Source organism: Castor canadensis, chromosome 2, assembly GCF_047511655.1.
Source record: "Castor canadensis chromosome 2, mCasCan1.hap1v2, whole genome shotgun sequence".
NCBI lineage: Eukaryota > Metazoa > Chordata > Mammalia > Rodentia > Castoridae > Castor > Castor canadensis.
The window spans coordinates 189,029,253-189,052,513 of NC_133387.1; the positions used below are offsets into that span (position 1 = coordinate 189,029,253).

Here is a 23,261-nt window from a genome sequence, read left to right on the forward strand (position 1 = left end):
GGAGCCCGGGCGCCAGTGAGCAGCCTTGACTACCTTGCTGGGTCCGACGCCACGCTGAGCGTTCAGACCCGACGGGGCTCGTTCTGTGTCCTCGAGTGGACCTCTTTGAGCTCCCCTCCCACTAAGGAGGAGGTTAGAAAGTCCTAGATTAGAGTACCGGATGCTTTTTTCAAATAAACTCCAGAGCCAGTCTAATCCCAGCATGAAAGGGGCAGGAGTGGGGCCTGCTTGTAATCCCAGCACGTAGGAGGCGGGCAGAGCCAGGGAGATCTCAGGGGGTTGTGTATAGAGAACCTAAGGAAAATAAAAATAATAGAAGCCGGAGTCTGAGAGCACCTGTGGGACTACGTGGCTTTCAGAGATGATAGTACCTGTGAACTGTTGTGTGATGATTCTACGGAAAAATCTAAGGCCGTCCTTAACCATCCACAAGCGTGCAAGGACCCACTTATCTCTGAATCGGCGGAGTGTGGACACAGGCACCCACGGACACACGCATTACAAACCTTGGGCCGATCTAGACACATTGGGAGCGAAAAGACTTTGTTTCCTCACATCTGCTCACGAGGCGGTGGTGGAACCCTAAACCCCAATGGTGATTTCTGCCAAATGTCTCTAGTTATATCTTTGTATTTGTTCTGCATTAAATTATCAGTGTTCTGCAGCAAACTTTCTTTGCACATTTTCAAATGTTTCTCTCATCTCCCCCATTGGGCTCTAAAGAGAAGACTTCAAAAAATGAATGGCTTTAAAGATTTTTGAGATAAGGACTATTTAGTACAATCCTCTTACTTTCCAGATAAGAAGCAAGGGTCCAGATAAGACTGAATTACTTATCCACTATCAGACAGAAGAGAAACATGCATTCCCCAGACATAGACGATACCAGAGATAAACACTCTCTAACAGTCTATGATTAATCTGAAAACAGTTTCATCATTTGTACAGGGTCGAAGGAATTTCTGAGAAATTGCTTTAGTTACATGTTTGCTTTAGTAAAATATTTTATTTGCAAAGTTCTTGCTCTGAATTATTTTATTAAAGCTTAGTCTATGCCAAATTCACCAGATTCTAACTATTATAGATTGAATTGTGCACCCACACACACACACAACCAAATTCATAGGTTGAAGTCCTAACTCCTGTTACCACAGCTTTATTAGAAAGAAGGTTGTTGCAGATGTAAATTCGTTGAGATGTGGTCATTAGGGTTAACCCTAATCCAACGTGAGTGTCCTTAAAAAAAACAAAACTTAGCCAGATGGAGTGGTACATACCTGTACTCCCAGGTATTTGGAAGGCTGAGACAGGAGGATGGTTTGAGTGTAGGAGTTTCAGATCAGCCTGGGCAACATGCAAGGTCATACCAAAATAAATAAGAACTATTGACACAGCAACAAACACATATAGAGGGAAGAAATGCCACATGAAGGCACAGAGATAATACATCTACAATCCAAAGACACAGGCCTGAAAGTAGATTCATCCTTTAGAATTCTCAGAAAAAATAAACCAACCTTGAGTTAGCTCTGACTTCTAGGTTTCAGTGCCTTGAGCCCAAAAGCCATTTAGGTGTAACTCCCACTTCAGTATGCAAGATTGACTGGCTTTGTGCCCTGCCACTTTGTCTCAGGTCAGTTTCTTCTAAGAAGTCCCACAAGGTAGCCAGGTGCAGTACCACATGCCTTTAATCACTGCACTCAGGAGGCCAAGGTAGGAGGATTGAAGCTGGGCTGAACTACATAGCAAGACATTGTCTCAAAAAAATTAAAAAAGAAGTCCTTACATGGTATTCAAATGACACATATTGGCAAGATAGCACCTATAGCCATCACCTTCCAGTACTTACTGAAATATTTCATTAAAAACTGTTTACTTAGTATTTTCTAAGTGGTGAACACTCTAAATGCCAGAGGCATAAGGATGAATAAGAAATATATATATGGTTCCTGCCCTCAAAAAAAAGAAAAAAGGGCCCAAACTGGCCCATTTTACCCCAAGTAAAATAGTCCCAGCCATCTTTTTTTTTTTGGCTGTACTGGGGCTGGAACTCAGGGCCTTCACCTTGAGTTACTCTGCCAGCCCTTTTTGTGGTGGGTTTTTTTGAGATAGGGTCTCGAGCATGAACTATTTGTCCAGGCTGGCTTCAAAACGAAATCCTCCTGAGCACTGCCTCCTGAGTAGCTAGGATTACAGGCATGAGCCACCAGCGCCCAGCAAACTGTTTGCTTTGCTCTTTTATTTTTTAATTTTTTTTTTTTTTTTTTGGTGGTTCTGGGGCTTGAACTCAAGGCCTCATGCTTGCTAGGCAGGCGCTCTACCACTTGAGCCACTACACCAACCAAATATATATATTTTTTTCTCTCTTTTTTGCAGTGGAACTCATGTTCAAATTTTTTCAAGGTACTGGGGTTTTGAACTCAGGACCTTATGCTTGCTAGGCTAATGCTCTACCACTTGAGTCATGCCTCCATTCCCCTGTCAGCCATCTTACTTACATTCTATTCTGCTTCTTGCCTGCCTGTGGTTAAGTTGACCTAGCACTGAGTATCTCTCCCTTCCCTTTCCCCTCATCTGTGCACTGCATACTCCTTTTATTTGAGTCTCTGGGCACTGGTGAGTGATAAGAGTTGGGCCTAGGGAGAGATAGGCCCTGGCTGTCCTTTGAGCCTTGATCCTATGCTCACTCAATCTTAACAAAACTGTATGCATTGGATAACTAGACACTGTGCCTAGATTATAAATTGCCATTGATTTTTATCTTTTTCAAGAATCTCACAGATAGAAGGGCCAAGGCAGAATTCATGCATCCTTGCATGAAATCTTACAATTATACTGATAGCCTTTGCATGTTTGAACTTCATGTTCTGTGCACCATCAGATCTGTGTGCTTCCCAGAGGTCAGAGTCTCCATCAATCTTTATGTCTAGACAAGAGATATTAAACCTCGTGTTTTGTCTGAAGAAGTACAGGGGCTTCTGTTCTCACAGCTACCTTGGCCCTGGGCTCCTATGTCTGCTTTATTAGTTCTGTGTAAGGCATCTCCTTGCCATTCTGTACTTACGGCTGTGTTCTGCATCTCACAAAACCAGATGTGGGACTTGGTCCTGCTATTTTATTGCCATTGTGCAAACCTCCACATATAGCATTCATTTGTATTGGAACACTTCACAAAAGAGAATAGGGAAAATTAAAGAGGAAACTGACAGCCCAGGACTATATGGAGAACCTAACCGTGAGTTCATAGGTACCGTAAATTGCATGTTTCAGGGAACTTCAACAACAGTCAACATGCAGAGGGAGCTGGACAGTTTAACTGGTCCCTGAAGGAAAGAGAACAAGGGATTTTGAGGGTGTTGGTAAGAGTATGAGTGGCTTGGGTGCTTTGGACTGTTGGTAAAAACTGGTGGGGTTTAGAAACCTGGAGATTTCCTGGTCTCTAGTGCCACCTGTTGCCCAACTAAATGAAGAACTACTGGCTTTTCATTAATCCAAAGAGAGATTAGATGTCCCTCAGAACCACCACCTCCAAAGCCTGGAGAGGGTGGCGAGGGGGAGAGGAAATGGGGGAAGGTGGGCTGTAGCAGGGTCAAGTAACTGCAGCACCATCTGCCAGGCACAGCAGAGAAAAACCAGTTCAGGGGAGGCCACCAAGCATGACAGAGCTGGCTAAACACATTAGGACCAATGGTAGCAGGCAGGCCTTGGAGGGAAGAACAGGGCGCTTTTGAGATCTAGATTTGAAAACTATCTATGATCATCATTTGTATTCTGTCTCCTAGAACCTCTATCACCCTCGTATCTGGCGGAAGTAAAGACCCAATTTTAACCTTCCTTTCATGTGTTTTGTTTGTTTGTTTTATGGTACTGGGAGTTGGATTCAGGCTTGAATCATGCCCCCAGTCCTTTTTTGTTTTTTTTTAGTTTGTTTTTCAGATATGGGCTCATGCTAACTTTTCCCAAGATGGCCTCAAACCTCAATCCTTCTGTTGCCACCTCCCAAGAAGCTGGAATTACAAGCAGATACCACCATGCCTGGCTCCTTTCATGCATTCTTATTATTGTCTAGAGGACAATAAGAAAAATAAAACCATAATGATCTCACCAATTCTGTTTTTAATAGAAATTGAAAAACCAATTTTCTACAGTTTGAGTGGTAGGGTGCCCTATTTTCTGTCATTGGTGTGCAGGACCATCACTTAAACCTAGTTCCTAGACCCTGTGATTGTCCCATCAGATGGGAACAAATGTGCCATGGAATCCATAAGGTATTTGTATAGGCACCTCTGCTCGGCCCAATTCTTCAAAGTTCTTGGCATCCAAGACAAGAAGAAAATTACTTTCATTCTAGAAAAGGAAAACAAAAATGAAAATTCCCTCTTTTTTCATAAAAAAAGATCTGTCTTCACTGGCTATTAAATTCCTGAGGAAGACAGCATGTCATACTCACTTCATATTTACTCCTGGCTCCTGGCACAATGCCTCACCTATCTACTCACTAAATGTTTGCTGAATTGCTAAACTGGACTGAAAAGGAAATCATGACTGGAGAAATTCTTCCTAAGCAAAGAGATAAGCAACAATCATCTTCGGAGGATCTCAAGTCTATAACCTTCCTACTCGCCCCTTTCCAAGGTCCTAAGAGACATGGAATTGCCTTCTTCTTAATCAGAAAGGCCTCCATTCTATGTCACTTTGGAGCTATTCAAAGGGACACTGCAAAACAGACTGAGATTTGCCCTGACCTAATTACAGAGTGTAATGGCACAAGGAATAAGCCCATATCTGATATCACTAAAGATCAAAGCACTTTCCCCATCAAACCATTAAAAGCCCTCAGAATCCTACACCCCAAGTAGCCACTAATAATTAATCAAAGCTGATACATGAAGTGAACTGATTTGCACATGATTGCCACAGATAAGAGTCAGTAAGTAATATTATTGAGATACTAGGTCAGGGCTTATGCTATTGAACTTCAAGGCCAGCAAATTGAAATTGGAAACACAGATGGTGATATGAATGCTAAGCAAGAAGCCAGAAGATTTAAACACTGGCTTTCTCATTATGTGATCCCATGCAAGTCACAACTTCTTTAAGCTACAGATTCCACATGCACAACATGATATCCCACAAAGTTGTTTTGATGACTAAGATAGTATGTATGAAAGTACTTTGTAAATAACAAATCCCTATGCAAATGTCAACTATGATGATGATTCTACAATTAGAAGTTTAAAACAATAATAAAATATAGATTGTAATGAGAAGATATGTAAACAGTAAGAAGGGAAAGAAAAGGGAGATATCAAGATAAACTGTGGGCCACATTACTAAATACCACCTTCAAATGGCTTGATGCTACTTTTATTCTGACTAGTGACAGAGAAATACAGTTACCTGGTTGGGAGTGATCACCACAGAAAGAATAACCCCACCATCTTCTTCACTGGATCCTGGTACTGGAACAAAAACAGGTTCTGAAGGATAAAAGCCATCTTCTCTCCAAACCTGCAAGATTCCCCCCCCAAAAAAAAAGTATTTGATAAAAGGCCAGTTATGATTGAGATAGCTTTTGTCACTCCCAGCATGAATTTGATTGTCAAAAGAATATTCTAACAGTTAAAAAAATTGTTTAAAGGCTCTCTGAGTTGACTATGGGGGGAGAAACTTTTGCAGCCCCCAGATTCTGTAGCCATCAAACATAATTTGTGTAATTATAATTTCCATCAGCCTGAAACATAGGTGTCTCAATAACCTTAACACCACAATTCTTCTAAAATAACCTCAGCCATAGAATTGTTTTTCTGGGCTTGAATTTCCTTTAGATTCCCTAGAGGGAACATATCCCTGACTTAGGTGATTTCATGGTTCTCAAACTTAAGAAAATGGCTGAGCTGTTTAAATATTAAAGAATCTCAAGAGCTACCTTAGACAAAGCAAAAACTAATCCAAAGAGCAGAATAGGGCTTTAGAAAATCCAGAAAAGGAAAGAGATTTTCCTTACCTTCAGTGTCTTGTTCACCACATCGACCTTGATCAGAGAATCCCCCACCAAGTGCCGAAAGCCACAGCCGTAGAAATAATGGTACTTTTTGCCATTGAATTGGCCATAGTTGATCTGAGGGAATTCAATGCCCCCTTCCTCCTCTAGGTCTTCATGATGTAGATTTTCATGAGAGCACCAGATCTAAAAAAGGTCCCACTTTGTAAATATCTCAATGTACCCCCAGCACACACTAATAAAGAATTTTTTAATTAAAAAATAAATGAATAAATAAAGTCCCAAAAGGATATGAAATGGTTATATAATTCTTGCTTATTTTCTTTTTCGGGATAGGTCACGGGTGTGGGGGAGGGGTGGTAATACTCTGTAAGTTTGTGACAGGAGGCAAAAAGATTTTATGTCATTTTTTATATTGTTCCTCTTTCCATCATGAGTCTGAGTACATATATTATCAGGTTTTGTGAATAAGCTGTCAAATGGCATAGGAGATAGAAGTTGTTCTTCATTCTACTACAGTTAAGACCTTTGATAGCTGCACAATGAAATGCTCATGGTAGGGTAACTTATCTAGAAGGTGGAAATGGCCAATGACAGTCTTAAATGCTTAGACGTTCTATAACCATTAGAAAGTTGCTTAGAGCTGTTTCAAGACACAAAAAGGACACTTGACACACTGCTCACTCCCACCCAAGTTTCTGTGATTCTTGTGCAAGTAAGGTTCCATGACCTCACCCTGCATGGCTGAATGTCATGAAATCTAGTGGACACCAAGCATGTGGAGAACAGCCAAACAATAAAGTAGCACCACTCAAGTTCAATGTTCATTCATAACATACCTTTCCATCACCCTGCTTCACAGCACTGGCTGAAGAATAGGACAACGGGCTGAGGTTCTCTCCCTCGGAGGCATTCACACTGATATCTAAGGGCAAAACAAACCTTCTCGGGAAAGCTTTGGCTACTGAATTATAGACCTGTTCAGGAAAGAGAAATGAACAAACAAGAAATTGTCATTCATTAGGCTAACAGCATACCCTAGTAATTTTAATCCAGTCAACCTTATCGGCATTCCTATGTAATTCTATATATCATAATTCCCATTTACTTAAATACTTGTTGAGTACCTACTATAGGCTAATAAGTACTGTTTAAGACACTGTGGGTACAGCAGTGAACAAAGCAGTCTTTGGTCTCAAAAAACTTACATCCTAGCTGTAGAATAATGATAAATACAAAAAGTAGACAATATTTATGTTATTTAATTAGTATCAAATGAGCAAATGATTAATAGCCAAGAGCTGGGGGACTAGAGTAACAAGGGGTGGTTCCTTCTACAGATTTGGCCAGGTAGACCCTGTGTTGAAAAGGGTCAGCCTAGTAGGCCTGGATTGTTCAAACCCTGCACATTCTTGAGAAAGGACTGTTTTCCAGACTAATCCTTGGCTGGCTCATGGGAACTGAGTTGTTGGGATGCTCCATTGAATAAGAATGTATGAGAGAGACCTTGAATCACACCGTACTTGTTAGTCCATATAGTTTATGCTAATGATGTGATTTATAATGAACACCTGAATTCCCCTGGGGGTCTGAAGCTTCTGCAACTGAGTTTAGTTATATAGGGGCTGGATTCCCTCATGATTGATCCCCAATAAAAACCCTGGCTTGGGTGAGCTTCCCAGGCAGACATTTCACACATGCTGTTAAGACTAGTTTCTGGAGGAATTAACTGTGTCCTGTGTGATTCTTCTGGGAGAGGAGGGTTGTAAGCTTATGCCTGACTTTCTCCAGACTTCATCCCTTTTCCTGTCTTCACTTTGCTTTAAATCTTTTGCTGTAATCAGAGCCATGAGGGTAACTATGTGTGGAACCTCTGAGTCCTTATGAATCACTGAAACTAGAAAAGCTGGACAAAATGTTTAAAATAGCTGATTGAAGGCACCACTGAGCTAAATAGTCCATGAAGAACAATAAGGCCAATATTTGGAAGGAAAAGGAAAACCACAGATTAACTAAATATTGGGGGAAGAATTTGGGATTCTTATGCATTAACAATAAGAATAAAAAATGGTGTGGCCCCTATGGAAAATAGTTCAGCAGTTCCTCAAAGTTAGATAGAATTATTATATAATTCAGCAATTCCACTTCTAGATACATGCCTAAAAGAATTGAAAACAGAAACCTGAGCAATATTTGTATGACAATGTTCCTATCGGCAATTTTTTTTTTTGGCAATACTGGAGTTTGAAATCAAGGCCTTGTACTTGTTAGGCAGGTGCTCTACCACTTGAGTCACACCCCCACCACCTAACAGCATTATTCACAATAGCCAAAAGGTGGAAATAACCCAAATATCCATCAACAGAAAAACAAAATGTATAACATATACACAATGGAATAATATTCAACTTAAATGGGACCTCATAAAACTAAAAAGCTTCTGTTCATCAAAAGAAATGGTCTCACTGACGAATGGATTAAGAAAATGTGGTATCTATACACACGGAATTTTATGCAGCCATGAAGAAGAATGAAATGTTATCATTCGCTGGTAAATGGATGGAATTGGAGAACATCATTCTGAGTGAGATTAGCCTGGCCCAAAAGACCAAAAATCGTATGTTCTCCCTCATATGTGGACATTAGATCAAGGGCAAACACAACAAGGGGATTGGACTTTGAGCACATGATAAAAGCGAGAGCACACAAGGGAGGGGTGAGGATAGGTAAGACACCTAAAAAATTAGCTAGCATTTGTTGCCCTTAACGCAGAGAAACTAAAGCAGATACCTTAAAAGCAACTGAGGCCAATAGGAATAGGGGACCAGGAACTAGAGAAAAGGTTAGATCAAAAAGAATTAACCTAGAAGGTAACACACACGCACAGGAAATTAATGTGAGTCAACTCCCTGTACAGCTATCCTTATCTCAACCAGGAACACTTGTTCCTTCCTATTATTGTTTATATTCTCTCTACAACAAAATTAGAAATAAGGGCAAAATAGTTTCTTCTGGGTATTGAGGAGGTGTGGGAGAGAGGGAGGGGGCGGAGTGGGTGGTAAGGGAGGGGGTGGGGGCTGGGGGGAGAAATGACCCAAGCCTTGTATGCACATATGAATAATAAAATAAATAAATAAAATAAATAAAAGAAAGATAGAAGATAAAAAAATAATAAATAAAATAAAATAAATTTGTTAAACAAAAAAAAATAATAAAAAGGAAAGCAATTCTTGCACATGCTACATGGATGAGCCTTGAAAACATTATTCTATACAAAATAAGTCAGACACAAAAGGACAATCATTGTTGTATGGCACCACTTATATGAAATACATGTAAAATGGACAAATTCACAGAACAGTATTACTCCTGTTTCTACAAATTTGCCCTTTCTCCATACTTTATATAAGGACCTTCATCCCAAGGATGAGGAGCAGGTAAGAATAGAGATTTAATATCCTCTGGATACAGTTTCTGTTTGGGATGATAGGAATGTCCAGGAAATGGAGTGACGTGATTCACAACATTGTGAATGCTCACCTAGAAAAGGTTAAAATGGTCAATTTTATGTCAAATATGAAAAAGGAATATGAAGAGTTCCATATATGCTTTCTCTACTTTCTCCAGTGGTAATATCTTACATAACTATAACTTGATAACCCAACTGTAATAGTTGAGAAATTTACATTGATACAATCCACCAACCTGATGCAGCTTTCACTGAGCACTCATTTGTATGTATGTACATTTAGTTCTATGCTGTTTTAGCATGTGTAAACTCACGTGACCATCACCACAAGGATCTTCAAGCTATCCTTTTATAAGGGTATAGCCACACCAATCTCCTCACCACTCCATTTAATGGGAAGACATTTTCAGAGGTGCAGGGACAAAAGATGGAGTTCAAGGTCTTCTTAGAGGAGGAAGCCCTGGTAAACTTCTAATCCGTTGGTTGGGACCTAATATGTCTATTCCTTAGGAGTAAGAGTGAGCAAGAAACAAAGCTGGACATGTCATCCCAGCTACACAGGAAGTACAAATAAGACAGAATCACAGTCCAGGATGGTCTGAGCATACATGTGAGACTCTATTCAACGAAGAGCTAAAGCAAAAAGGCTGAGGGTATGGCTTAAGTAGTAGAGTGCTGGCTGGCTAGCAAGCACAAAGTCCTAAGTTCAAACCCCAATACTGCAAATAAAAGGAATAAAGAATAAACAAGAAATAGTCCAGCTCTTGTGGGATTGAATCCTGCTTCAAATTATATAATCCAATGAACATTTTCTCTGGAGAAAGATAACACCATTCTAGTCTCAAAATACTTCTAAAATTTCTCAAACACAATGTTCTATATATGATTAAAAATAGCCAGCATATGAAAAAACTAGACAACATGATCTACACCAACACAAATGGTAGATGATAGAGACAGAGCCACAAAGAATCCTGACAAGAGTTACCAGACTTTATTCTGAATGTTTGAGGAAATTCTTTTAAATTGAGAATTATAGCAGAGAACTATAAATTATCAAAGAGAATCAAATCACAATTCTAGAACTGAGAAAGGCAATTAATGTAAGAATGTAGTGGTTAGAGCCTGGCGCCAGTGGCTCACACCTGTAATCCTAGCTACTCAGGAGGCGGATATCAGGAGGATCATGGTTCAAACCCAGCCCAGGCAAATAGTTGGCAAGACCCTATCTCAAAAAAACCCATCACAAAAAAAGGACTGGTGGAGTGGCTTGAGGTGTAGGCCCTGAGTACAAGCCCCAGTACCACACACACACACACACACACACACACACACACACATATATATAGAAATGAATGTAGTGGTTAGGTTCAATAGCAATTACATTACTAAATTCAAAAGATCAACAAAAGTCAACCACTATACACCAGAACTAGCATAAGACAAAAGCAATAAGTAAATAAGATGGAAAATAATGTCAAATATATTAAACACCTGGGAATAAGTCTAACAAAAGATAGGCAAACCAATACCTAGAAAGCAATAATCACCAAATAAATTAAAGAAGTCTCAAAACAATAAAAAGATGTACTGTGTTCAGGGACTAGCAGACTCAGCATTGTGTAAGGAGGTAAGTCCTCTCCTAGATTGATACATAGATCCACAGCAGATGTGAAAATCTGACATTTTGAGAAACTGAGAGGTGATTTTAAAATTTATACAAAGATGTGAAGGGTCAGAAATGGTCATGACACACTTTAAAGAGGAAAAAATTAGGACTTGATTCACTAATAGTAACACCTTTTATACAGTACTAACAATTAAAAAAAAGTGGCACTGACACAAGTAGGCACAAGTACATCTCCAGAGGGAGACGGAGTCCAGAAACAAAACAGTCAGATGAAGACACTCAATTATTTTCTAGAAGATAATCCCTTGTTTTTTGCTGGCTCACATCTGTAATCCTAGCTACTCAGGAGACAGAGATCAGGAGGATTTCGGTTTGAAGCCAGCCGAGGCAACTAATTCCATAAGACCCTATACTGAAAATACCCCTCACAAAAAAAAAAAAAGGGCTGATAGAGTGGCTCAAGGTGTAGGCCCCGGGTTCAAACCCCCAAAAAAGGATAATATATTGTTTTCTAGAAGATAATACATGATCATGTTTTCATGACTTTACTACAGGAAGACATCTGAAACAAGATACACAATGTATTAGTCATAAAGGAAACAACTGACCATATTCTAGGCCATATTAAATTAATAGTCTCTTCAGTAAATGGTACCATAAAGATAATCTGATAAGGGTATTGAAATACTTAGCTATTTCATGCTTAATGGTGCATTATTAAACATTTTATAACTGAGACAGTGAAAATAATTACTCCAATCAGCACTTCCATTCGACTTGAAGTCTGAACTAGCACAATAAGGCAAGAAAAATAAAAGACATAAGGATGGACAAAAAGAAAGAAAACTGTGTATACAGAAAAAATCCAAAATAATCTGTGGATCAACTTTTAAAATTTATGAATTAATTTAGCAAGATCTTTACTGTAATTGCAGCTCCTCTGGAGTCAGAGCCTGGAACTGTTGCAGTTCAAGAACATTCCAGGCAAAAAGTTAGTAAAACTTAATCTCAACAAAAGAAGTGGGGAGTTCACATCTGTAATCCCACTTATGCAGGAAGTGTAAACAGGAGGATTGTGGTCCAGGTCAGTCAAGGCAAAAAACTGTGAGAGCCTATCTGAAATAAATGAAAGCACAAAAGGCTGGGAATATGGCAGAGCACTTCCCTAGCAAGCATATGGCTCTGAATTCAAGTCCCAGTATCACCAAAAAAAGTCTCTAGATATGAGAGCAACATAAAAAGTCAATTGCATTTCTATATACTAGGAGCAAACATAAAATGAAGGCTTACAAAGAAAACATACAAGAATACACAAAAGTACACAGAATGCCTGAAAAAAAATTAGCAAAAAATACATAATTTCCTTATACTGAAAAGCATAATATTACTAGGAGATATTAAAGGCTCAAATAAGTGGAAAGCTATTCCGTGTTCATGGATTGAAGAGTCAATCTTGTAAAGATCAAATCGGTCTCTACTTTCAACATGATCCCAATCAGGTTTTTTTTTTTTTCTCTTTGCAAAAAATCATGGGAATGCAGAAGCCAAGAAAATCCCAGACAATCTTAAAAAAGAAAACAGATAAACAACTCAAGACCTACCATAAAGCTTAGTAAGTATAGGTAAACTTACGAAGTACTGTTTTAAAAATAAAAATCATATCTGAAAATATTACAGATGAAGACAGTTTGTGTTTCATAATGCAAGGAAATAATAATTAGAATTCAATATCAGGAAAAAAAGTGAGTGCCTTCCAGCTAGATGAACTGATACCTGAAGGGTCCATTTTTCTATCTTCTAGGAAATGTGATTCTGTTTAGTGCTTAAGTGTAATGTGAAGCTAACCACAACTGCTTCTCAGCACGTACTGTGGCTGTCTTTACCATGCTTTTTATTTGCTAGGTATTAAATAAGCTACTCCAGATTCTTTCTAATATTAAACAAATACACAAACCTGTTTTTTCCATGCTTTAAAACTGCTCCCTCTCCCTGGCTGCCACCAGGGGGCAAGAGAAACAGGAAATTCAAAAGCCAGATCTTAGCTAATTCAAAATTTTTTTGACAACTCCTGACAATCAGTGTTTACCTGATCAAGCCCCTCCCCAGCTTTCCTGAGATTCTGTAGCTGGTAAATGTCTAGGTTTCTTCCATCATCTTGACAGCATAGATCAATTACAATGCAGCCCTGGTCCTCAAAGGCATTGATTTGATGAAAAGTAACAAAAGGTTTGCTGTAGTACATCCCTGGAAGAAGCTGCAGGGGAAAGAAAAATGATTTTTAAAAAGATTTTTTCTCTTCCTTTCCCTTCTCTCTTCCTTCCTTGAGGGAACAGATCTACTAAGGTAAAATTAAGAGTTTACCACCCCACCCCCCCTTACACGGCATGCCTAGCAGGTATAAAAGAATAGAATCCAGAACGCAGAAGCAAGCACACTTTGGTTTAAGCCTTGCCTGCTTAAGTCATCTTGTCTCATATAAATCAATTAACTGAGACTCTTCGATACAAGTCAGTCAACTGTCCCAACTAATCTAAAAGTCCTCATGAAATACAGTCCAATGTTTTAAAGGATAAGTAAATCCTAGACTCTAATTACAAAGTTAAATAGAAAACATGGCTACTTTGGATACTTATGATAAATTAAGTAACTAATTCTTTGAAAAATGCACTCTTTACTAAATTTTTTTGTAAAGAAATTCAGGTAGAATAAATTTAGGATATTATCTACTTAGAGAGATAAAATGTATACAAATATAATAGTGCTCCAGCCTTCACGTGAGAATCTATCAAACTACAAATGGCCTACGGTGGAGATGAAAAGGACCTACTACCGCGGTCCCCTTGACAACCCCTCTCGTGGTCAGCCCTGATGCTGTGGGGCCCCTTCATCGCCCCCTGTCAGCAGGAAGCAGTTACTGAACAGACTTCGTCTTCCCTATCCCTAACAGCAGTTAGGGCAACCATTGGGGGGGGGGATGAAGGACGGACTGTGGGAGGTCCCAAAAGGCGATAAGTGGTCAAGGAGACACTTCTCCTCCCTAGGAAACACCTGTTTGCATCTGAAAGGCATCTCCTGCAATCAGGCAATGCAAATAGGCTATAAAACCCCACTCCCCAACCTGACCCAGGGGATCACCGGTTTCCGGGTCCCCCAGCATTCTCCAATATGCAGTCTTTCTCTTCTCTTTTCTCCTACTAAATTCTCTACAAATAAAATCTTTCTGACCTCTGCAAAAAAAAAAAAAAAATATATATATATATATATATATATAAATAGTGCAATTATTAACCAGCAGTAAAAAAGATATTCAACCAACATGCCTGGACTTTGGTGGAATTATCACATTAACATAGCAAGAAGTCACAAAAGCAACTACAGATCTCTGCAAAAACGTCCTCTTTCATGACTATTATGATATGGAAAACTCATGGTAAGAGTTTCCTTGGTGCTATTTTAACTGGATCAGGTAAAATTAAAAGAGTAAGAGCATTTCTTACAATTCTCTAATATGCAAAATCCTCTGCACTAATTAATAAGTAGCTAGCCCAACCAACAGAGGAAGGAAATAGCCATGAGAGGTATGTCTTAGAAATAATGTCTGGTGAAAGTGAAAAATCAGTCACGTGGAAATTCACCTTTGGAGCCAACCATACTCCCAATAACTATACTCAAAATACTCCACCTGTCCAGTGTGCTTATCCACAACATGGAACCGTGTGTTATACTGGGGTTCCCAGCTTATCCCATCTGAGATGGCCTTTCCCCGAATTCTAGAAGTGGCAATTTTCCACAGCTTCATTTTTAGAGGCTGTTCAATGAAGATTATGTAATTCCTGGTCATTCCTACAAGGTTCCAAGAAACAGTAAAAGATTATTTGGCAAATTAGGTAGTTATGGGGCCCATCTGAATGCCTGGACATGTTACTGCTGACCTAAACTAACACTAGCCAGAAATACTTCAGTGTTTCCTGTTCCTATATAAAAAAGGGAACTGCTAACAATAGCTCAGGTTGAATGCCCTCTGCTTAAGTTTTACTTCTTTTTCTTTTTAAATTATTTTGGTTAGGAACAAAGTAAAGAAGCACAATATTACAGGGTCATTTATGATCCCACATTTATTTTTTTTAGTCCCTTTCTATTTATATCAGGATATAGAATAGCTTAGCCATAACAGTTTACCACACACAAAGTAAAAATTCTAAATAAAAACTGAAACAATCTACATAGAATATGAATTTCCTTCCAAAATACAGTTAAGACCTTTTTGTGTATGATTATTATTTGTGGGCTTTAAAGATGCCTAAAATTTTGAACTGTTCTTTAATGTTTTAGTAATTGCTTATACTGAAGCAGCTACAGCTCCTCAAGCAGCTACCTGGCTAACATAAGGACACACAACCAGGCAGAATAAGCTTAAATGGTATTAAAATGAAATCCCAGTCTCCTTATCACCATACTGTATCAAACTATCAATATAGCACTTGCCAAAACACATCCCTCTAATTCAGCAACATTAAGTCAGAGCCCCATGCAACATACCTTATCTCCAGACTCACCAAAGCTATGATAGTAAGACGGCTTCATTGCCTCTGAAGAAGCAATAGAACATATCACCTGGGCTCCATGAATTGTCTCCCCAAGGTCCCCCTTCTCTGGAGGAACCCGAATAACATTATAGCAGGAACCTGGAAAACAGAAAGTCTTGTCTTCACTATTTCACATACATTCTAGAATAAAAAAATAACCCTTGCCCTTACAAGGCAAGGACTTGACCTTCAGTAGGCACACTAAATAGATATTGATGTGTTAAGTGACATGTTTATGTAGTCACTCAGTGAATGAATGAATATTTACTTGATGCTGAATTCCTGGTATTAGAATTACTGCAATCTTTAATCTTTTTTTTTTTGAGACAGGACTTGCTACATAACCCAGTCTGGCCTCAAACTCACAATTCTACTGCTTCAACCTCCTAACTACAGAGATTATGGGCCTATACCATCATGCCCAGCAATAATGTTCATTCAAACAAAATAATCATGTAGTTCTTGATTCATGTAAGTAAAAATCCAATGCATCAAATAAAAATAATGGAAAGGAAGTTAGGGAATGAGGCTCTCTAGTGATTGTGTAAGAGTGGGGGCTACTGTTTGCAATTTTAAATCTAGTGGTCTGGGAAGGCTTCAGTAAGTAGATGATATTTAAGACCTGAAGGAGAGAAGGAAGAATCTGGAGGGGAGAAATGCCTTACAGGTGGAAGAAAGACAAAATGCAAACGTTCTTAGCCAGGAGCAACGTGGAGTGTTCAAACGACAGCAAGGAAGCCAGAGTGGCCCTGTCATGATGAACAAGGAGAGTCCAAGAGATGAATCCAGAGAGACGGGTGTGGGTTCAAAGACTGCTCTGTTGAAATCACAAAAGCATGGCAAGGGAAGCCACAGAGAAAGCGGTTGTGAGGCTACTGCGATAACTATAGGTGAGAACAGGACTCAAAATAGTCATGGCCATGGAGAAGGATGAGGTAGTTGGAATTTTTTTTTTTATAGTACTGGGTTTTGAACTCAGGGTCTTACACTTACTAGGTAGTCACTCTACCACCTTAGCCACACCTCCAGCCCTTTTTTTCTGTTGGGTATTTTTGAGATAGGGTCTTGAGAACTATTCGTTTAGGACTGGCTTCAAACTGCAGTCCTCCTAATCTTTGCCTCCTGAGTAGCTAGGATTACAGGTGTAAGCCACCAGCACCAAGCATAATTGGTAGGCTTTAGTATTGTTTTGTATGTTTTGCTTTGTTTTGTTTTGTTGGTACTGGGGTTTGAACTCATGGTTGCTAGGTTGGTGCTCTACCACTTGAACCACTCTGCCGGCCGGTAGTTGAATATGAAAATGCTTTAAGGCATTACTGAGATTACTTTTTGCTCAATTGGGTGTGGGTAAAAGTGAGAGGAAAATGTGAAGGAAGATTCCAGAGTTTTTGCCAGAAGCTGTTAGGGTACCTTCGAGGCTTGCAGCCCACTCAGCCTGAAACCGGCCATGGCTAACATGACCCAAGCCACCACTTACTGGAACTAAGGGAGGTGGGACGGTTTCTGGGAACAGGGACTGTTTCTGGTTAATCTTGCTAAATGGTATGTGAGTCAATGAGTTAAGACACCTGGTGTTTATCAAGTTCCTGATAAGTAATCTTCAAGTAATCTTGCCCCACCACCAGGATGTGGGTGACATCAGAAATATGTGACCCCAGGGGCCATAAAAATTGCTGTGTGACCATGACTAATGTTTAAAAAATATAAAAGCAGCCTGAACTTTGCATTCGGGGTCCTCGTTGAAACCCGCTGCGTCGGGCGGATACGCGGACCCCAGCTGGCTGGAAATAAACCTCACTTTGTGGCTTACATTATCATGAGTGTCTTTTGTTCCTCTGAGGGTGGTCGACCTCGGACCCCAACATCTGGAGGTCCCACTGAGATATCAGCCCCTCTCTAAGAGGAACGAATGGCCTCCGATACCGAGGTTTAGTTGAGAAAGCCCGCGGAAGGAGGATTGGCCACCTCCGTTTGGAGGGACTTAGAGTCCCCGTCTGAATTTGGTTGAGAATTCTCGTTGAGTGGAAGGAAGGGGTTACAGCCTGGAGGCTCCACTATTGGAAGTCGTGGGAGACATCTCCGGCGGTCAGGAACCACGCCAACGTCCTCAGTGGATGCTGTTTGGGCGGTCTTTGGGTAAGGATCCAGAGTCTGGTGTGAATGGAATTGCGCCTATGAGAGTAGTCTGGTTGACCGGCTGGTACTTGTGCATGTTAGAGAGTCCTGTGCAAATTTGTTTGTCTGCTGGAATTGTCTCTCTTGTTCTTTGTTGTCTCCTCTGTCTCTCCCTCCTGATCATCATGGGACAGGATCAGGTAACTCCTAAGACCCTTCTTTCTGAGTCATTTTTCAGAAATCCGTGCTAAGGGACGCAATTATGGCATGGAAATTAAGAAAGGTAAGTTTAACACCCTTTGTTCAGTGGAATGGCCAACCTTCAATGTAGGCTGGCCTCCTCAAGGTACCTTCTCCTTGGACACAATTAAGAAGGTCCAAGACATCATTAATAGACCCGGTCTTCACAGCCACCCTGATCAATATCCCTATATCCTTATGTGGCAGACTTTGGTAGAGGACCCTCCTTCCTGGCTGCAGCCATTTATCCACGAGTCACCTGCAGACCGGCCTACAATACTGGCTGTGTCGGGGAACATCCCCATTCCCGTTACTTCCCCTAAAAAGCCTATTCTACAGAAAGAACCAATTCTCCATCCGTCCTTGATAGACTTAGATTTTGAAGTAAATCCCCTGCCATTTGCCGCTGCCGTGCTGCTCCAGCCAGAGGTAGCTGGCCCCCCTGAGCCTCCCCACTCATCAGCCTCCCCGTCTGCACCCCTGGTCTCTGGACCGGTGAGGGGACTCAGGCCCCGTAAGCAGCGAGAGGAAACCCCAGAGGAGGAGCCCTCCTCCACTTCCACCGGGGCCCCCATCCTCCCGGTGCGGGCCCTGGGTGGTGCTGATCCCGGTAGGGGACGCACCTATCAGTATTGGCCTTTTTCAAGTAGTGACCTGTACAACTGGAAAGCCCAGAATCCTCCTTTTTTCTGAGGACCCTAGAGGCCTGACTGATCTGTTCAAGTCCATTTTGCATACTCACAGTCCCACATGGGATGACTGTCAGCAGCTCCTTAAGACTCTATTCACCACTGAGGAACGGGAGCAGATTCTCACTGAAGCCAGAAAGAATGTCCCCGGCGACAATGGATGACCGACCACCTTGCCAAACCTGATTGATGATTGTTTTCCTTTGAACAGACCCGACTGGGACTATGGGGACGCAGAAGGTAGGGAGCATCTCTGGGTCTACCGCCAGACTCTTATGGCAGGCCTCCGGGCAGCAGCTTCCCACCCTACCAATTTGGCTAAGGTAAAGGCAATAATGCAGGGGCAAAATGAAAGCCCGGCCGCATTCCTTGAGCGTCTTTACGATACATACAGACAGTATACCCTCTAGACCCACTAGCAGAGGTGAATCAGTCAGCCGTGATAATGTCCTTCATAAATCAGGCTTCCCCAGATATCAGGAAGAAACTATATAAGCAGGAAGGACTTGGGGAAATGACTATCCGAGATCTGATGAAAGTAGCCGAAAGGGTTTTTAACACCCGAGAAACCCCAGAAGAACAAGAGGATAGAATCAGGAAGGAGAATCAGGAACTACAAGAAAGGATTCGGAAGGAGGACAGGTAACACCAGAATAAGGAAAACAAGAAACAGCAAAAGGAGATGGCTAAGATATTGCTAGCAGGAGTCCAGGGTCTGGCCGGACCGAGTTCTGGACAGACCGGCCCCACACGTCCCCGAAGAGATCGACCCAAGCTAGACCAGGGACAATGTGCCTATTGTAAGGAATATGGACACTGGAAGAAGGAATGTCCCAAACTCCAGGGTCGCCCGGGACCAAACAGCAGGCCCAATAATGACGCCCAGGTCCTGTTAGCCGGAATGGACAGTGACTAGAGGGGACGGGACTCGGATCCCCTCCCTGAGTCTTGGGTAACCATATATGTGGAGGGGAAGCCCGTGAGATGCATGGTGGACACAGGGGCCCAATATTCAGTCCTTAATAAACCTACTGAGCCACTGTCCCAGAAAATTAAGTCTCGTGCAGGGAGCCACTGGGTCCAAGGCATATGAATGGACTAGCAAGCGTCAGATGGATTTGGGCTGACATTAGGTGACCCATTCCTTTCTGGTCATTCCTGAGTGCCCTGCCCCCTTTCTGGGACACGATCTGCTAACTAAGGTGAGGGCTCACATTCACTTTGAGCCAGACGGTATCAAAGTGACAGATTGACAAGGACAGCACCTCCAAGTCTTGACCATGTCTCTCGAGGATGAACATCGCTTGTTCTCCTTGCAGGACCCTCCCCCGAAACCTATTGAGTGGTCCCCTGAAATGGCTTATTGGATTCAAACCTACCACCAGGCTTGGGCAGAAATAGCAGGTGTGGGGCTGGCGGAACATCGAGCCCCAGTAATAGTAGAGATCAAGGCTTCGGCTCAGCCCATCCGAGTCCGTCAGTATCCCATGTCTTCTGAGGCACGGAAGGGGATTGCCCTTCACATTAACCGTCTCCTGGAGGCCAGAATATTACGGCCCTGCCATTCTGCTTGGAACACTCCACTCCTCTGTTAAGAAACCCGGGGGAAAAGACTATAGGCCAGTCCAAGATTTAAGGGAAGTAAACAAGAGGGTCGAGGACATCCACCCCACAGTCCAACCCCTATACCTTGCTGAGCCATTTGCCCCCCTCCCATGTTTGGTATACCACTTTGGACTTGAAAGATGCTTTTTTTAGCATAGCCCTGGCACCCAACAGTCAACACATTTTTGCCTTCAAATAGCATGATGAAAATACAGGAACCCCCGGACAGCTAACATGGACTAGACTTCCACAAGGTTTCAAAAACCCCCCTACTCTGTTCAATGAGGCTCTTAATCAGGATCTGGACTCATATCGCCATCACACTTTTGCAATATGTAGATGACTTGCTTCTGGCAGCTGCATCTGAAGCTGAGTGCTGGCAAGCCACTGGAGACCTTCTCCAGGAGCTGGGGAAGTTGGGCTATCGGGCCAGTGCAAAGAAGGCTCAAATTTGTAGACAAACAGTCACCTACCTGGGGTATGAACTAAAAGAGGGAACCAGATGGTTAATGAATGCTATGAAAGAAACTATTCTCAGACTCCCCGTCCCCACCTCGGCTCGAGAAGTCCGCGAGTTCCTGGGGATGGCGGGCTACTGCCGGCTGTGGATACTGGGGTATGTGGAACTGGCAAAACCCTTATATGAGGCAACTAATGACAAGGCCCTTTGGGCCTGGGGGCCAGATCAACAAAAGGCCTTTGAGGAGCTCAAGACCGCCCTCCTGAGAGCCCCAGCCCTGGTGCTTCCAGACCCTCTAAAGCCCTTCACCCTCTTTGTAGACGAAAGGAGGGGGATAGCAAAAGGGGTACTAATGCAGCATGTAGGGCCCTGGAAGCGTCCAGTTGCTTATCTATCCAAAAGGTTAGACCCAGTTGCAGCGGGCTGGCCTCCATGCCTGAGGATCATAGCGGCAGTTGCCCTAATGGTAAAGGATGCAGATAAGCTCACTTTTGGGCAACATCTGAAGGTGGTAACCCCCCATGCAGTAGAGGAGGTCCTAAAGCACCCTCCAGGTAGATGGATGACCAACGCCCGACTGACTCATTACCAAGGGCTCTTGCTGGATGCTCCCCGCATCCTCTTCTCCGAACCAGTCTCTCTGAACCCGGCCACCTTGCTGCCAAATCCAGACCTGGAAGCCCCCCTACATGACTGTCAGGAGATCATAGCTGAAATCACCCAAATGTGCCCCAATCTCCAGGACTCAGCCCTACCCAACAGTGAGCTGGTATGGTATACAGATGGGAGTAGCTTCGTCTTGGATGGGGTGCGTAAGGCGGGCGCAGCGGTGGTGGACCAAGGTGGGAACATAATTTGGAGTGCCCCGTTGCCCCCAGGGACCTCAGCCCAGAAGGCCGAATTGATTGCGTTGGCAGAGGCACTCGAGCGGGCTGAGGGAAAACGAGTGACTGTTTATACCGACAGCCGTTACGCTTCTGGCACCATCCATGTACATGGTGCCATCTACCAGGAAAGGGGTTTCATTACAGTGGAAGGAAAGGAACTACGTAACCTCCCAGAGATCCACAGACTATTGACTGCAGTGGAGAAGCCCCAAGCTGTTGCGGTAGTACATGTTCCTGGTCACCAATCTGCCCAGACTCCGGCGTGCGGACAAAGCGGCCCGAAATGCTGCTTTGGCCTCCACGACCCTAGCGCTGACCTTACCCGTGCCCGAGCTTCCACGCTTGCCACCATGACCCGAGTACACCCCGGAAGACAAACAGTGGATCCAAGATCACCGATGCCCAGAGCCCAATCAGCAAGGCTGGTATCATGATATCGGAGGGCTGCTGATCCTTCCTGAAAAGTTAGGACTGTTTCTCCTCTCCAATTTACATCGAGCCAACCATTCAGGCAAGAAGAAACTACTCACCCTCCTCGAGTCAGCCCGCCTCCGGTTCCCACACCAAACAGCCCAGATTCAAAAGATTGTGGACCAATGTGCCAGGTGCCAGGCTATGAAACCCAGCAAAAAGGGACTCCCACATTCAGGTACACGGGTACAGGGGAGGGCGCCGGGACGGAGCTGGGAAGTGGATTTTACTGAAGTGAAGCCGGGAAGGTATGGGTACAAGTATTTGTTGGTTCTGATAGACACCTTCTCAGGCTGGGTGGAAGCCTTTCCTACAAAACAAGAGACTGCCCAGGTTGTAGCTAAGGTTTTGCTGGAGGAAATCATACCCAGATATGGCATCCCCGAAACTCTAGGCTCTGATAACGGTCCGGCTTTCATCAGTAACGTCCTATAAGGGCTGGCCCGGGCAGTGGGGACTAATTGGAAACTACATTGTGAATATAACCCCCAGAGCTCAGGGCAGGTAGAAAGAATGAATCGGACCCTGAAGGAGACCTTATCTAAATTAGCCATCGAGACTGGCGGAGACTGGGTGGCCCTCCTACCCTATGCTATCTTCTGGGTTCGAAACTCACCATGTGTACATGGATTGACACCTTTTGAAATTCTATATGGGGCTCCGCCCCCCATTGTTGTCCGAACCCTACCGGACCAAGAACCCAGTATGGCCCCAAATTACTTGGCCAGCTTAAAAGCCCTACAGGAGGTCCAATGTGAAATCTGGCCCATAGTGCGCGCCTTGTATGAGACAAAGGACACATCGAACCCAGAACATGGCATCGTCCCAGGGGATTGGGTATGGGTAAAGAGGCACAGAGCCCGCACTCTAGAAGAAAGATGGAAAGGTCCTTACCTGGTCATTCTGGTTATCCCCACTGCTCTTAAGGTTGACGGCATCGGGCCTTGGGTCCATCACTCCCATGTGCGTCAAGCCAGTCAACAAGAACAGAAAGATGCTAGAGAGTGGACCGCACGGCAGTACCCAGATAACCCATTAAAGCTGAAGCTTCTGCGATCCCGGGAACATGCAGAGTCTTCAAGAGCAGCCACGGATGGGTTGGCTG

At 42.7% G+C, this 23,261-nt stretch overlaps 1 protein-coding gene across 1 annotated transcript in view; it reads right to left on the reverse strand.

Moving 5' to 3' along the window:
• Positions 1 to 4,096: 4,096 nt before the first annotated feature.
• Bco2 (beta-carotene oxygenase 2) overlaps positions 4,097 to 23,261 on the reverse strand; it is a 36,002-nt gene continuing 16,837 nt past the window's right edge. Inside the window, exons 6-12 of the mRNA XM_020184119.2 lie at positions 15,660 to 15,788; positions 14,786 to 14,946; positions 13,190 to 13,357; positions 6,844 to 6,981; positions 6,008 to 6,190; positions 5,401 to 5,511; positions 4,097 to 4,347 (exon numbers count right to left, since the gene is read on the reverse strand). Of these exons, the coding sequence (XP_020039708.1) occupies positions 4,234 to 4,347; positions 5,401 to 5,511; positions 6,008 to 6,190; positions 6,844 to 6,981; positions 13,190 to 13,357; positions 14,786 to 14,946; positions 15,660 to 15,788 (1,004 nt within the window). The 3' untranslated portion in view covers positions 4,097 to 4,233. The remainder of the gene's footprint in view (positions 4,348 to 5,400; positions 5,512 to 6,007; positions 6,191 to 6,843; positions 6,982 to 13,189; positions 13,358 to 14,785; positions 14,947 to 15,659; positions 15,789 to 23,261) is intronic.